Source organism: Furipterus horrens, unplaced genomic scaffold (assembly GCF_987537825.1).
Source record: "Furipterus horrens unplaced genomic scaffold, mFurHor1.1.pri manual_scaffold_1, whole genome shotgun sequence".
NCBI classification, from domain to species: Eukaryota; Metazoa; Chordata; class Mammalia; order Chiroptera; family Furipteridae; genus Furipterus; species Furipterus horrens.
The window spans coordinates 46,283,240-46,297,156 of NW_028327171.1; the positions used below are offsets into that span (position 1 = coordinate 46,283,240).

General features: G+C 43.4%; 1 protein-coding gene and 1 long non-coding RNA gene across 2 annotated transcripts in view; one reads left to right on the top strand and one right to left on the bottom strand.

Moving 5' to 3' along the window:
- MAP3K13 (mitogen-activated protein kinase kinase kinase 13) overlaps positions 1-11,722 on the top strand; it is a 131,860-nt gene extending 120,138 nt beyond the window's left edge. Inside the window, exons 11-14 of the mRNA XM_090275069.1 lie at positions 2,170-2,938; positions 6,547-6,617; positions 8,932-9,229; positions 10,075-11,722. Of these exons, the coding sequence (XP_090131195.1) occupies positions 2,170-2,938; positions 6,547-6,617; positions 8,932-9,229; positions 10,075-10,176 (1,240 nt within the window). The 3' untranslated portion in view covers positions 10,177-11,722. The remainder of the gene's footprint in view (positions 1-2,169; positions 2,939-6,546; positions 6,618-8,931; positions 9,230-10,074) is intronic.
- Positions 8,144-11,722, bottom strand: LOC150021016 (uncharacterized). The gene is made up of 3 exons (XR_016510616.1): positions 10,737-11,722; positions 8,854-9,814; positions 8,144-8,629 (listed from the first exon to the last, which is right to left on the bottom strand). It is a non-coding gene; the product is annotated as an uncharacterized LOC150021016 (long non-coding RNA).
- Positions 11,723-13,917: the final 2,195 nt, after the last annotated feature.

The following is a 13,917-nucleotide window of genomic DNA, read 5'->3' on the forward strand; positions in this document are numbered from 1 at the left end:
TTTATGAGTTCTGCCCTTCATTTGCTTTGTGGCGGACACAAGAGAGCCAGCCTCTCTGACCCTTCGATGCCTCTCTCTGTAAAATGGATATTGTGTAGGAGGAAACAACTGGTTTATACACAGCAAAGGGCTTCGCCAACTGTGAAGTGCTATGTCAGTGTTATTCTGTGATGTTTGCCCTGCCAGCCTCAGTAAGAGCAGCTTTCACCTGACTCAGGACACTTTCACCTCCGCTTTCTTGCCTCCCATCATAGCCAGCTACTGTGCAAGTAGACGTACCTAACTGCGCCTTGGAGGGCTCTCTTGCTTCAGTGAAAAACCCCAGGGCCTCCTCCATCCAAGTGCCTTCTGCGGCACAAGGTGGTCAGCTGACCATGGAACTGTGAATCTGAGACAGGAAGCTGCTGAGAGCATTATCCTATCAACCTTATCATAAACCAGCAACTCCTAGAATTTCTGTGCTAAGACAAGCCTTTCACTGTACTTCTCCTGAAAGGGAAGAAAAACCCATCTCCTGCTGCCTGATACTAGCTAATTTCCTATAAGCCCTTGCTATTTGAAGTGTAGCCCCTCGCAGTTCAGCATCACCTAAGAGCATGTTAGAAATGCAGACCGCCCTGGCCAGTGTGGCTCAGTTGGTTGAGCATCATCCCACAAAGCAAAAGGTTGCTGGTTTGATTCCCAGTCATAGCACAGGTGTGTGCAAATGGCAAGTGACCCATGTTGCTCTCCTCTTCCTCCCTTCCCCTCTCTCTAAAAATAAATAATATCTTAAATTAAAAATAAATAAGTAAATATAGATTCCTAGACCCCATCCCAGACCTACTCCATCATTTTAATAAACTTCAAAATGATTTGTATGCACCTTCAAGCTGTACTCTGCCTAATAAGCCAGACTAGAAATTGGCAGAGACTTCTGGTCTGGATTCTGTCAGTAACAGGCTATGAGACTGTGAGCCAGTTTGGCTGGGCTCTGGTTTCCTCATCACAGGGTCGGGCCAGGATGGTATCTGTTCCCAGGCAAGGTCTGGGATGCCCTAGGGCCTGCAGAAAGAAGCATCTCGGGGAAGACTGCAGAGGACTACAGGGGAAGAGAGAACAGGAAGGGGGAGCCCTGAAGGGAGGGGCCCCTGCTCCCCCACCCCCTTCAACATTGCACTATCAATTTTATATACTAGACTTCTAATAATTGAGTAAAGGATTCTGTTCTTAAGAAAAAAAATTGGGACCCTCCAGGTCTGAAAGCTCCTGCTGATTTGTATCTGTCTAGTCCCCAAAACAAGGGTAAGGCAATTCTCCGGAGGGGAGGAAGTAGCAGTGCTACCTGGTGTCCTGGAATCTCTTCCCTGAATCACTTCCTCGGCTCAGAAATCACCTATTGTTTGCCTATGTGCCCTGGAGTCAGTGTGCACAGGAGCCGGCTTCCTCCTGCACAGGCTCTGCCTGATGGCCCAGTGGGCATGTGAACACAGGGCTGTGAGAGGACCCCTTCCCTTTAGGAGCACAGTACAACGACAGGGTCACTCCCCCTGAGCCCTTCTCTTGCTGGCTCTGCTCAATACCCTGGGCTCTCTACTATTTTCCTGTCCTCTGTGCCCACCACCATGTCCCCCCTTCCTGAAACAATGAGCCTCTACCTTCACATACAAAGATGAATATGACATAGTCCCAGCCCTCAAGGAGACCATGTCTACCCCAAACTCCCTGAACTTAGCCTCTTGCCTAATTAACCTGAGGTTTCCTTCTCTGGTACCAGAATTCTTTCCTTAGTGATCCCTTATATCCAGATCCATCATCAAATATATTTCTGATCATATGGGCATATTGGCAGCAAGCTGATATCTGATACTATGAGGAAGAAATCAAGAAACCTGTAGGGTAGAGTTAGAATTTAAAAGGGATTCATTACCTTGGCCAGTGAGGCATGGAATAAAATCCAGAATGCATAAAGGGAATCCTCTAGAAGTGGACATCTAGGTTGTTTCTAAATTTCTGCTATTTTAAGCAATACATTAACACAATGTCTTCAGACACACATTTTTGTGGACATCCATTATCTCTATTGGATAAATCCCTGTATGTGACTGCTGATTGAAATGGTGTGTGTACTTTAAGGCTTGGGGTACAGTTCCCAAACTAATATGTTTTTGTATGTTCTGTTCCCCCCAGGCCAGATCTGTTGAGATCTGAAGGTATCCCCAGTATGGAGGTGGCTCCCACTGCATCCCCTCTGTCCGGAAGCCCCAAAACGTCCACCTCAAGCAGCAAGAGCCGGTATCGGAGCAAACCACGCCACCGCCGAGGAAATAGCAGAGGCAGCCACAGTGACTTTGCAGCAATCTTGAAAAGCCAGCCAGCCCAGGAAAACTCACCCCACCCTACTGACATACACCAAGCTCAATCCCAGTACCCTTCCCTGCAGCAGCAATACCAGCAACCTGCTCCTACCACATCTCAGAGCCACCACTCCAGGCTCAATATGCACGGACAAGACATTGCCACCTGTGCCAACAACCTGCGGTATTTTGGCCCAGCGGCAGCCCTGCGGAGCCCACTCAGCAACCACGCTCAAAGACAGATGCCTGGCTCTAGCCCTGACCTCATCTCCACAGCCATGGCAGCAGATTGCTGGAGAAGTTCTGAGCCCAACAAGGGCCAGGCCAGCCACTGGGGCTGCTGTCAGGCTGACCCCTATGACCCCTGCGCACAGTGCAGGCCAGAACAGTGCGGGTCCTCAGACATTCCCTTTGCTGAGCCAGTGGGGAGGAGCCCTGACCTTTTCAAGTCACCAGCACACAATCTCCTCTCAGAAAATGCCCACGGTTCTGAGAAAATAGAAGGAAACAACTTCAATGGCCGTAGGTCTGCCTCATCCCTTGGCATCCCTCATCATGTCACCCCGCCAGTGCTACCTCGTAAAACAAGGCCCCTTCAAAAGGTAGGCGGTAGACAGATGTGTGTGTCACTGCCTTCGTGGGATGTCAGAGCCAATTGTGTTATGTGCATTATAAAACATGCAGAGAAAGTGTACATTTTGGAAAAGGATGAGCTAACAAAAGCTTACACAGAAGCTGCTTTTATTTTAAATTCTTTTCACACTGCTTAACTGATGGACTTACACATTTTGAGAACCAGTGGACTGATTGAAATGTACATAATTTATACATAGATAAATAACCATGTATTAGGAATATGTAATCAAAATAATTTGAAAACTACTACTCTAACCTAGTCCTGAGGGATGTTGCAAGAAGAAAGGATCCCATCACAAAACAGGTTTGGTTAGCACAGGCTGCTCTGTCCCTTCTGGGAGATTCCTTGCGTGCATTAACAAATCCTAGACTTTGAGAAATCATGCAGTAACCTTGTTTAATCCAGCAATTCCCTCACCTGTTTGACCATACTGCCTTTTAAAGATGTCTATCACCACCCCCCACCCCCCAATGGAACTTTCTTCACAATGTATTTTGAAAAACATTGCCTTAATTAATAACCATCATAAGCTAGTGAGTTCTCAGTCACTGAAACCTGTTCCTTGCCTCCTTGTCCACTGGCTGCCTGTGGCCTGTTTGAGGGGGCATGGGGGTAGGGGTAGGGGTGGGGGTGGGGGGCAGTCTACAATAACAGTTACAAGCATGAGCCTGAGAGTCAGACAGACCTGAGTTCAAAGCCAGACTCTTCCACTTAGTACCTTTATGAACGGCGGTGTCCTTGTCTATAAAATGAAGCTAATAATAGTGGACCCTGCCTCATTGGTTGATGTGAAGGTTAAATGAGTTAATACATACAAAGCATCTTGAGCAGGGCCTGGTACATAGCAACCTTCCAAAAAATGTGAGCTCATCTTGTTAATGAGTTAAAAATAAGATTATTTATGAAAAGTATTTAGCACATGGTAGATATCTACTCCATTCTAACTATTGCTTCATACCATCATGATCACCATTATTCAGCAGGAGTTCAGTTCAAGGAATGAAAGCATCTAAAATGTAAATGAGGATGTTTTGGTCAACTAGACATTTAATAGAAAAGAAGTTGAAGCTGAGGACTACTGTCTCCGAACTGTATTTCCTCCACCACATAGAGTGCTACTGCTGACTAAGTATCTCCAGAAACTAAATTGTGTTTCGGGTGGTGCATTGGATCTGGGCTAATCCGGTCTCTGCTCCCCCGACCCCTATGACCAGTAACATGTTTTCACACACCTAACAGTTCTTCCATTAAAGCAGACAACTCAGTTCTTTTTACTGAATCGTATAACCATCAACACAATTTTAAAGTATTTTCTCACCCCAAAAAGAAACCCTGCACCCTTTAGCAAGCACCCATTCCCTGATCCCCTCTAAAGTAACATGTATCTTTGAACCATTAGACCTGTGCTCCCAGAGCAAGTCAAATTCTCTCTGCTGACATACACTCCCACGTGCTCTTCTGGGGTAAAGGGCTCATCTCAGCAGACAGGGTATCCCCATCCCTGTCTTTCCTACTCAGAAAGCATGTCAGAATGCAAAGTGGGTAAGAGTCATGGTATTTTAGAACTCACTGTCAAAGTAAATTATCCTCAACCTTTGCTACAATTGCTTGGGCCCAATTATCCATCTCACAAGGAACTAGTAATCCAGTGCATCATGATGCTGTGGTTAAGGACAGTTGGTCTTTTTTTTTTTTTTTTTTTTTTTTTTTTTGTATATTTTATTATGTTGTTACAAAAGTTCCAATTTTTCCCCCTTTGCTCCCCTCTGCCCAGTAGCCCCTTTCCCCCAGCAATCCCACCCCCCACTTAGTTCATGTCTATGGGTTGTGCATACAAATTCTTTGGCTTCACCCTTTCCTATATTCTTCTTTTTTTTTTAACTAATTAATTTTTTATAACAATTCCCCCTCTCAGACTTAAGACCCTTTATAATCTTATAAAGGACAATGGTTGAAGGTCTCATGCTCCTTTAGCTGCTTCAAGTTGGACATGGTCGTCGTCCTACCTACCCTTGGGTCCAGAAATCCCTAATAAGAGTGGGGGTGTGGAGGGGAGGGTGGTCTTCCCATATGGGGAAGGATCTTGCAGACTCCAAGTCAGTTGGCTGTCCCCAGACCATGGCATTCTTGGTTTAACAGGCTGGCATTCTTGTTGTATTCTGGGGTTAACAGATTTGGCAACAGGGTTAAAGACATCATTGAATCCATAACCACTAGATGACAAAAGGCAGGGATTAACTTTTCAATGTCCCACATTACGGAAAAAAAAGGCTCTTTGGAGGAAGGTGTGCCAGGCACGTCACACCTGTCCAAAACCCTTTTGCCCATTATACTTCATTTGGGCTGAGGGGAATATTTTAGGTTTCCCCCCTCTCAGACCTCTGGGCCCTTTCTGTACAAGCCTTTAGGATAGAAAAGAGAAACCAGTTTTAAAGTGAAACCCACAGACCACCCCATGCTTCACCAACCCAGCCACTTAGTTCAGCCAAACCGTTGAGTCTCAGGAGGCAGTGATGCAGACAGGATTAAGTGAGGCCTATAAATATGGACAATCACTTAGGTAATGAGATCCTAGGCTTATGCCCTATGGAAACAGAACACACATGTTAATTTATGCAACATAACCCATAAACCAGTCTCTAAATCTGCAAGACTCTGTTATTGGAAAGACATCCAGTTGCAAGGCATTTGCCATTCTTCTTGCCTGTAAATTAAGCATCTTTGATGATGTCACAGACCTAGTTTAACTTTCAAATGAAAACAAATTTTAAATGAAAATAAACTTTAAAGACAGCTGCACTACTTTATAGTCTACCACTGAGCATTGTGGTTTTTCTTGAATCACGATTTTTCTCCTTAAGATTACCCTCCAGGACAGTTGGTCTTAATGTAGCTGTTTCTATGCACTTGAAGAAAAATGGAGTCTTCCCTGTGAAGGAAGATCATCTACTCAGACAGGACACTTACCCAGCCTTCCAGATCAACTGTAGACCCCTGACAATCAGGAGGCCTCAAATGTCCCTTATCCTCCCAACATGCCGACTCAATAATGTACTAAACACCCACTTTGTATGCAGCGTTATATTTATGGCGGAGTGAAGGGTACAATACAACAAGATACAGCCTGACTCTCAAATGATGTATGTCTTAGTAATGGAGATGATACAAGCTAATAATATACCAGTGAAAAAGTGGTACATAAAAGTGCTCTGAACAATTGAAATATCACTTCTTGGTGGCGTTTCTATAACAAAGTCTGGTTCGACTAGTGACAATGATCACATGAGACTGCCTCAATATCCAAGACCTCTTCTCCAGCTTTCCCTCCCTATCACTCACCTCCCTGAGGGCAAAGATAGTGTTTATTTCAGTTCTGTATGTCTTCTGGCATCTAGTGCAGGGCCTGTCATCATGGACTTCAGGAAAAGTTGCTGAAAGAATGAGTGAAGATATATGTATTTAAAGATAACTCTCAGCAAGCCTCTACTTAATGCCTTTTGATGATTAAGTCTTTGCAAGGACTGTGAGAGAGAGAGAGAAAGAAATAAACCGTTTTTCTCCTGTTTTCCTTAGAGTGGAGATGAGTCCTCAGAAGAGGAAGAAGGGGAAGTGGATAGTGAAGTTGAATTTCCACGAAGACAGAGGTAAAACCATCAAACACGTGTGATTGCTTTCAGTGTCACTGGGTAACCCCAGAGTTTGCCACACTCACTAGTTGTTCAATAGCATGTCGCTTTCTAACTGCGACCCCGAAAGAAAATATGAACTCACTGTTTATGGTTTCCCATTGCCACGATTTGGCAACTAGCTATGCACAACCAGTCCCAATTTATCACAATTCATTTCATGGGGACTTCAAGATGAGGAGCATAAATACAGATTCAAGGTTACAACTGAGAATACAGTGGGCAGTTTATGAGGGATGGCCATGTGTTTTATGTATAATTTTATTGGTTTCTAGTGTGCCTCCCTGAATTAATTTGCTGCCATAACAAAACATCATAGACTGGGTAGCTTAAACAATGGAACTTAATTTCTCACAGTTCTGGATGCTGAGAAGTCCAAGATCAAGGTTTCCGGTGAGAATTCTCTTTCTGGCTTGCAGACAACAGCCTTCTTAACATATGTCCTCACATGTTTGATGGTGGGAGATGGAGGAAGAGAAAGAGAGAGATATCTCTTTTTATAAAGCCACATCCTATAGGATTAGGGCCCCACCTATATGATCTCAAGCTTAATTACCTCCTAAAGACCCTATCTCCATATTTAGTCACATTGGAGGTTAGGGATTCGACATATGAATTGGGGTGGGGGGGAAACAGTTCAGTCCATAGAACTCTCCATGCCTTGGATTTTATACCTCAAATTAATTATAATTAGATTAAATGAGTTGAGTCCTCATTCAACTAGCCCTAGAAAAAGCTTCCTGCTTAGCCAGCAATAATAATTTTGCTTGTAGGATTAAAGAGCTAATCCTACGTAGGAGTAGGGAAGATAGTTTTCCTCCCAAGAGGCCTTTTCTGCTAATAAGCATTTTGTTCTTTAAGAGTAAAGCTCTAGGAGTCCCTGGAAGGTTTGTGTACCTGCCCAGAAACAGGAAATCCCTGCAAATCAAGAGGCTCCTTTGGTAAATTATATTCTGGGTCCCCACACTGTGCACAAAATTGAAATCTGTTCTCATCTTCTGAGCTCCTCCTGCCATGAAGCTCTTGCTGTCTCACTGTGTCCTTGGACACTCTTTCCTCCTGTGCGTCCAGGTTGAGTCTGAGTAAAATGAACTCATTCTGCTGGTATCACGATGATGTGACTTCCAGCTTTCATCCTATGACGCACGATGAACTCAGCCCACCTACTGGCTTCCTACCTTTCATTTTTGACTATGATGCAAATTATATGTGTGTTTCTACCACATGGTTTTGCTTTTTACATTATAACCTTCTTGTCCCTGTCTCCCTTCTGGATTACCAGCCTTGAGAAGTTGTAGGAGTCTTAACCATCACTTCCCTTTCCCACATTGACTCTTTTCATGTGACCTTGATCCCCCACCACCACCCCCAGCCCACCACCTGGCCTGGTCATCAACCAGGCTCAGATCACATGCCATTAAAATTACTTTGTACTAAGAAATACAGAAAGCTCAGACAATGCCAGAAAGAAATGCAGTCTTCTTTTATTATTTGCTCTGTTTTGTTTTTAAACCAATATAAACTAACAGCATTATTATTTACCAGTCTACTTGTAAGCCATGGGAAAGAGGTGAGGAACTTCTGCAAATTCTCCTCCCCACCCCCAAACTTTGTCTTATCAGACCAAAACCCAGATGTTAACTGGGATGAGCCACTGACTCTCCGAGTAGTGCTCACAGCTGCAGAGTGAATGACCCTTCCAAGCTCATTTCCGTGCGGATGGATTGGCAGGGTACGAAGGCCCTCCTTCCAGGGCTGCCATGCCCAGTGGGCAGTGCAGCTGGGGTGAAGTGAGGTAGAGAAGGACACTGAGTGGAGTGTGAATAGACCCACCCAAGCCACTGCTCTGCCTTTTCTGATGGCATGGCCTTGAAAAAGTCACTTCTCTTCTCTGGCTCTAGTTTTCTGATCTGGGAAATGAGTTAGGCCAGAGAATTTCCAAAGTCTCTTTCCTGTGAGAATCTGTGATTCTGTGAATAAGAAGCATAATTTCAATTTGAACATTTCCATACTATGCATACACAGCATATCAGAAAGACTGACTTTTTTCAAGACCAGTGGTAGCCATCAGCTTTGGCATTTAGACACATAAACATACAAATTTCCCTCTTGGTTGCTTTCAAATTAAATAGTTTCAACCTCCCTGAATTTGAATCTCCCTGAAGGGCAGGAAATAAAGTAGGTGACCTCTCACCAGGGCTAAGACCAACAGGCAAGGTGAGGAAAGCAGTTGTTCTAGAGATTTAGTTCCTCTGGTTCTTTGTGGTTCTAGGCCCCATCGCTGTATCAGAAGCTGCCAGTCGTATTCCACCTTCAGCTCTGAGAATTTCTCCGTGTCTGATGGAGAGGAGGGAAATACCAGTGACCACTCAAACAGTCCTGATGAGTTAGCTGATCAGCTTGGAGACCGCCTGGCAGAGAAGCTAGATGACCTGCTGTCCCAGACACCAGAGATTCCCATTGAGATATCCTCGCACTCAGATGGGCTCTCTGACAAGGAGTGTGCCGTGCGCCGCGTGAAGACACAGATGTCTCTGGGCAAGCTGTGTGTGGAGGAACGTGGCTACGAGGTGAGGGCCTGCCTCTCCTCCCTTCTCCTCTCATCACCGTTCCCTTCCTGGGGCTCTTTTGAGTCACAACATGCCCAAGTCCCCATGTCCTTCACAATGACCATATAGAATATGATACAACAACTGCCCCCTTGAAGTAAGTAAAAGTACATGGATCAACAGAGCTCCCAAATATGGGGGTAGTTCTCCCAAATGAGGCACAAACATTGACTTGTTCAGGAACCCTTCTTTCCAATATTTAACTCAAAACATCACCTCCTCCTGGCTGCATCTGCCACTCAAGTTAAGGGTATGAGCCTCCTTCTTCCATGTCCCCACTATCCCCTGATGACGCTATCATGCTAACACTTTAGCTCATATTCAGTACTGCCCTTTGAGAGGCAGGATAACATTGCGGTTGAAATTGTGTACCCAGGAATCTGACGGCCGTTCCACCTTACTTACTGTATGACGTTGGGTAAACCACTTAACTTTTCTGCAGATCAGTTTTCTCATCTGTAAAATGGGTATGATAATAGCATCTGTCTCGTAGGGTTGTTGTCAGGATTAAATGGATTCATGGATGTAAAGCATTTACAACAATGCCTGTAACAGAGTAAACCCTATATAAGTGGGGCTGTGGTGGTCCCATTATAACTGTCGTCATCGTTGTCACCATCACAATCGTCATCATTTTATCTTTTTTCCATGTAAGCCCCACAAGGACAGGACTTGGTCTCATCTATCTTTCTAGTCCCCTTACCCACCACGCCAGCACAACGCCTGTCATGTGGGAGGTGTTCCATATGTGTTTGCTGAGTGGTTGCAGAAATGAATTAAGGTTTTGTTCTGTCTTGACCTTGCAGAATCCTATGCAGTTTGAAGAACTGGACTGTGACTCTTCAGATGGGGAGTGTTCTGATGCCACAGTGAGGACCAGTAAACACTACAGCTCTGCTACTTGGTAATGAGAGAATACCCATCCCGAAGATGTCATGACAGTACTGGCATTTCAAATCCACCCCACCCCCAGATTCTTCCCACTCTCTCCCTGCTCTTTTTTGGTCTGGGAAGAGAGCTGCCCCATCTTTCTTATCCCTAGAAATGAGCTGCAATAACAGGAACACGAGACTTCGCAAATCTCTGGGAAAAAATATCCAAATGAGATTAAGTCTCATTGAACATTTCAATCAAGAATGGCAGGGATCTATTTTATTGAATATTCTAGCTACTGTAACATTGATATTTATTTTTGTTTAACACTTTGTACTGTAAAGATTGAACTATATATGATATAGAGAGAGACACAATAATTTCTTGCAAAAAAGAGGGAGAAAGGAAGAAAGAAAAGGAAGAAGTGGAATTTAGGAGCAACGTTCTTGGGAATTTGTGGGGCCAAAATGTATTATTGCTACTTGAACAGGGGACCAGTCCTTTTGGCCATAGTGACTGAAGAAGAGCCAGAGCAAGACATGTTGAGCAATTTAGGAAACAAAGAAAAGCAATCCCAGGTCACTTGTGAACAGACCACATTAAGTTCAGCCAGCTTGTCCGATGGGTGATGGACATGACGTAGAAGTTTGATGACCAGACACTTGCACCCAAGGTCTTTGAGGCCACGTGCTTCCTCTAGGAGGAAAAAGAAAACTGTATATGTGAAAACTGGTTTCATTTTGTTAAGCTTTTAAGCAGCATTTGGTTGTGAAACTTACAGATAAGAGTCAACCCTTCCTTGACAAAGATTTACCTTTTAAATGCTGTTGTTGTCTTTACCTTGACAAATGTGTTACCTTGACCAATGTGCCATTTTCTTGTAGCCATTTCCTTTCCACCTGTTGACCACTTCCATGAGGGAAAAGGGGAGGGCTGAGGAGGAGAGAAGGATAAGGGAAAAAGGAAATTGACGACGGTGTTAGAGAAGCGAATGTGAAGTTTGTAAAAGTGCATTGTCAGAATATCTCCGTTCAGCTTCGTGGAGAAGATGGAATCACCCCTCTCTAGAACCAGGTTCCTTGTCTACTAGAGTCATTGATTCAAACAGAAGAACAGACTTTGAAGGCAACTAGGATGTACGTGAATCTCTCCAGTGTCTAATCCCAAACCATCCCCTTGTTTTTATTCATTAACTCATTCTATGCTATAAGCTTTAGTGACTGGCTACCACTATAAGAATAAAGGCAAAATAAGCAACTTGCAAAAGGCACCCCCATGCCCACCACAATAGCATTTTTGTTAAATGTTATTTGTAAAATGTATTTTACTCCCCTTTGGATCAGTGCAGTTTTAAATAATTGGATTTTGAAATTTGTGGAAAGAACTGATGCTGAGCAGCAATTGGGAAGATTTTACCTTGTCCAAGGCATGAGGTCCTTCCTGTCCAGGGTCATAGGCTCTGAAAAGCACCCCAAAGTACTTCATGGTACCTCAGCTTTAAGCTCATTTTTAGGCAGAATTTTACACAAAAACAGATGTTGGCCTAGTTCCTGTCTCTGTCTCCAAGATAGTTCCTGTCTCTGTCAATGTCTCCAGGCTCAAGACCTGAAGGAGAGGGTCACACCCTCTGACACAGCATCCTGCTGAACATTGGGAAGGACTTACACATGTAGGGAGTAAACCATTTCCAGTGCGGATGGAAGCGTTCCCTCCTCTGGGTGTCACTGATTGCATCCGCCAAAAAGGAAAGGCGAGAGGGAATTTAGAGCAGTTCCTGTTGCTTGTTTGACCCCTCCATTTGTTTACAATTTATGTTGAGATATTAATTTAAAATTTAGTGTCTATAATTTATAGCTCTTAGGTAAGATGAAGGAGAAATGTTTAACTTATACAGAGAGCAGTATTGTATGCATTAAATTATTCCATTTTGTATAAATTCTGTAGCTGGACTACATGAAAGATCTTAAGTTATGGCATTATTATCATTGTTATTTTATTTTATAATAATTATTATCATTTTCTGTCGATCAGAAGGTGTGGTTTACAGTGTAGCACAATGATTGTGTTTATCGCTAACCATGAATTATTATTACGAATTTTTATGATTTTTATAAAGGAATGAAAATGGAACTGCCACTTGGGAGCTCTCCAGTATTCATGTTAGGTGCATTCCCTCATTTTCTGTGTACAACAACAATCATCTGAGGATGTGCGTCCTGCCTTGGAGCCCAATTGGTACATTGTGATTTTGACTTATCCTGAAAGCTCCTGTGTGGGCAGATGACTGAGTGGATGGACCAATAGTTCAAAAGCTGTAACCTTTCTCAAGTTTCTTAAGAAATAAAATCATGAGACTACACTAGAAGCCAAGAGAATTATTTAATGTCCTAAGAGGGACAACCTGGAGAATTTCTGCAGGGGCCCGTGGGTTAGATAGTTCCAAGAGTTGGTAGCGTAGTTTGTCATCTCATTCCTGCCAGGTTCCACACACCAACCTGTTTTCTCCTAGTTGGGGGTAGCAGGGAAGCTAAAAAGAAAAAATGTATATATTGCATGACGTAAAATGCCTAGCTGTGATGTCATCCTATAACAAGATCAGAGGCATTTTAGAAAGGCGTAGCCACTTAGAGGCTCATAGGGCTGGAAAAGTACTATGCTGAAGAGCCCTATTTTCAGACCACACTATACTATGAATCCCTCTAGTTCATTACTTCTGGGAAAAGAGAGGCTACAGTTCTGTGTCCTCTTTCCATCCAACAGAACACACTGACACTTCAGCTGGTCCAGTTCTTGCCTACCTGCAGTGGCAAAAGAGGAACATGACGGTCAATGTCTGTCTTATGCCTCTCCATCACTATCTTCCCAGGAAACTCCACCTGACCCCTCATACTTCTGTTAAGTTTTTTTTTTCCTGTCTTGACTACCTGTCATGATAATGCCATATACCTATCTGGATATACTGTTATGAGCGTGTCAGGGTCGTATACAGCATTGAATCTAGTCATTCGCTGTATTGTCAAGAGTTTAATAAAGTTCCACATTAAACATTTTAATTTATTTTTTAGTAGAAGTAACTAGAGGCTTCGGGAAGAACAGTGTCTTTAGGTTAAAAAGAGAAATGCCTTCTCTGTCCCAGCCTTGCCCTTTCCTGCCTGCCTGAGGTTACGACAGTTTTGAATAGGTGTGTTTTTTTGAGACCTCTACAGTCACCTGAAGAGCATTAAATCGGGAGCTTAGGGAATTCAAGAGCTAATTCTTCAGTCCTGACAACTGTGCCACAGTGCTTTAAGGAACGTCACAGCACTGTGATTTTCAGCTTCATTGTTGACTGAAAGTTTAACCCCCAGGGATGAATGTCCACTATTTATTTAGCATGTTTTCAACTGACTGCAAGATATCACGTTTTAATTCGTGTTGCAGATAGGCATTTGTTTCTGATTTCCATCTATTTCTAGATCATGTACTCTGAATAACAATTCCTCTTAAAATTGCTTAGCAGAGAAACAGAAGCCTGCACTCACTTGAAATTATAATAGAGCTTAAAGTTTAGACCTGTTTCCAAGAAGGTGGGGAGCACCTACACAGAAACGTGAAGATGCTAACTCTGTTATAAGATGATCTAGTACGGCCTGCTTGAAGTTCAGCTATTTTAAAACTTTAGTATCAACAAATCCATATCTCAAGAATTAAGGATATTTTTAGTAGAATTCAATAAGTACTGGACATCCATTTCAGAACCTCTTTGTGCTAAATTTCCCTCTTACCCAAAGTAATAG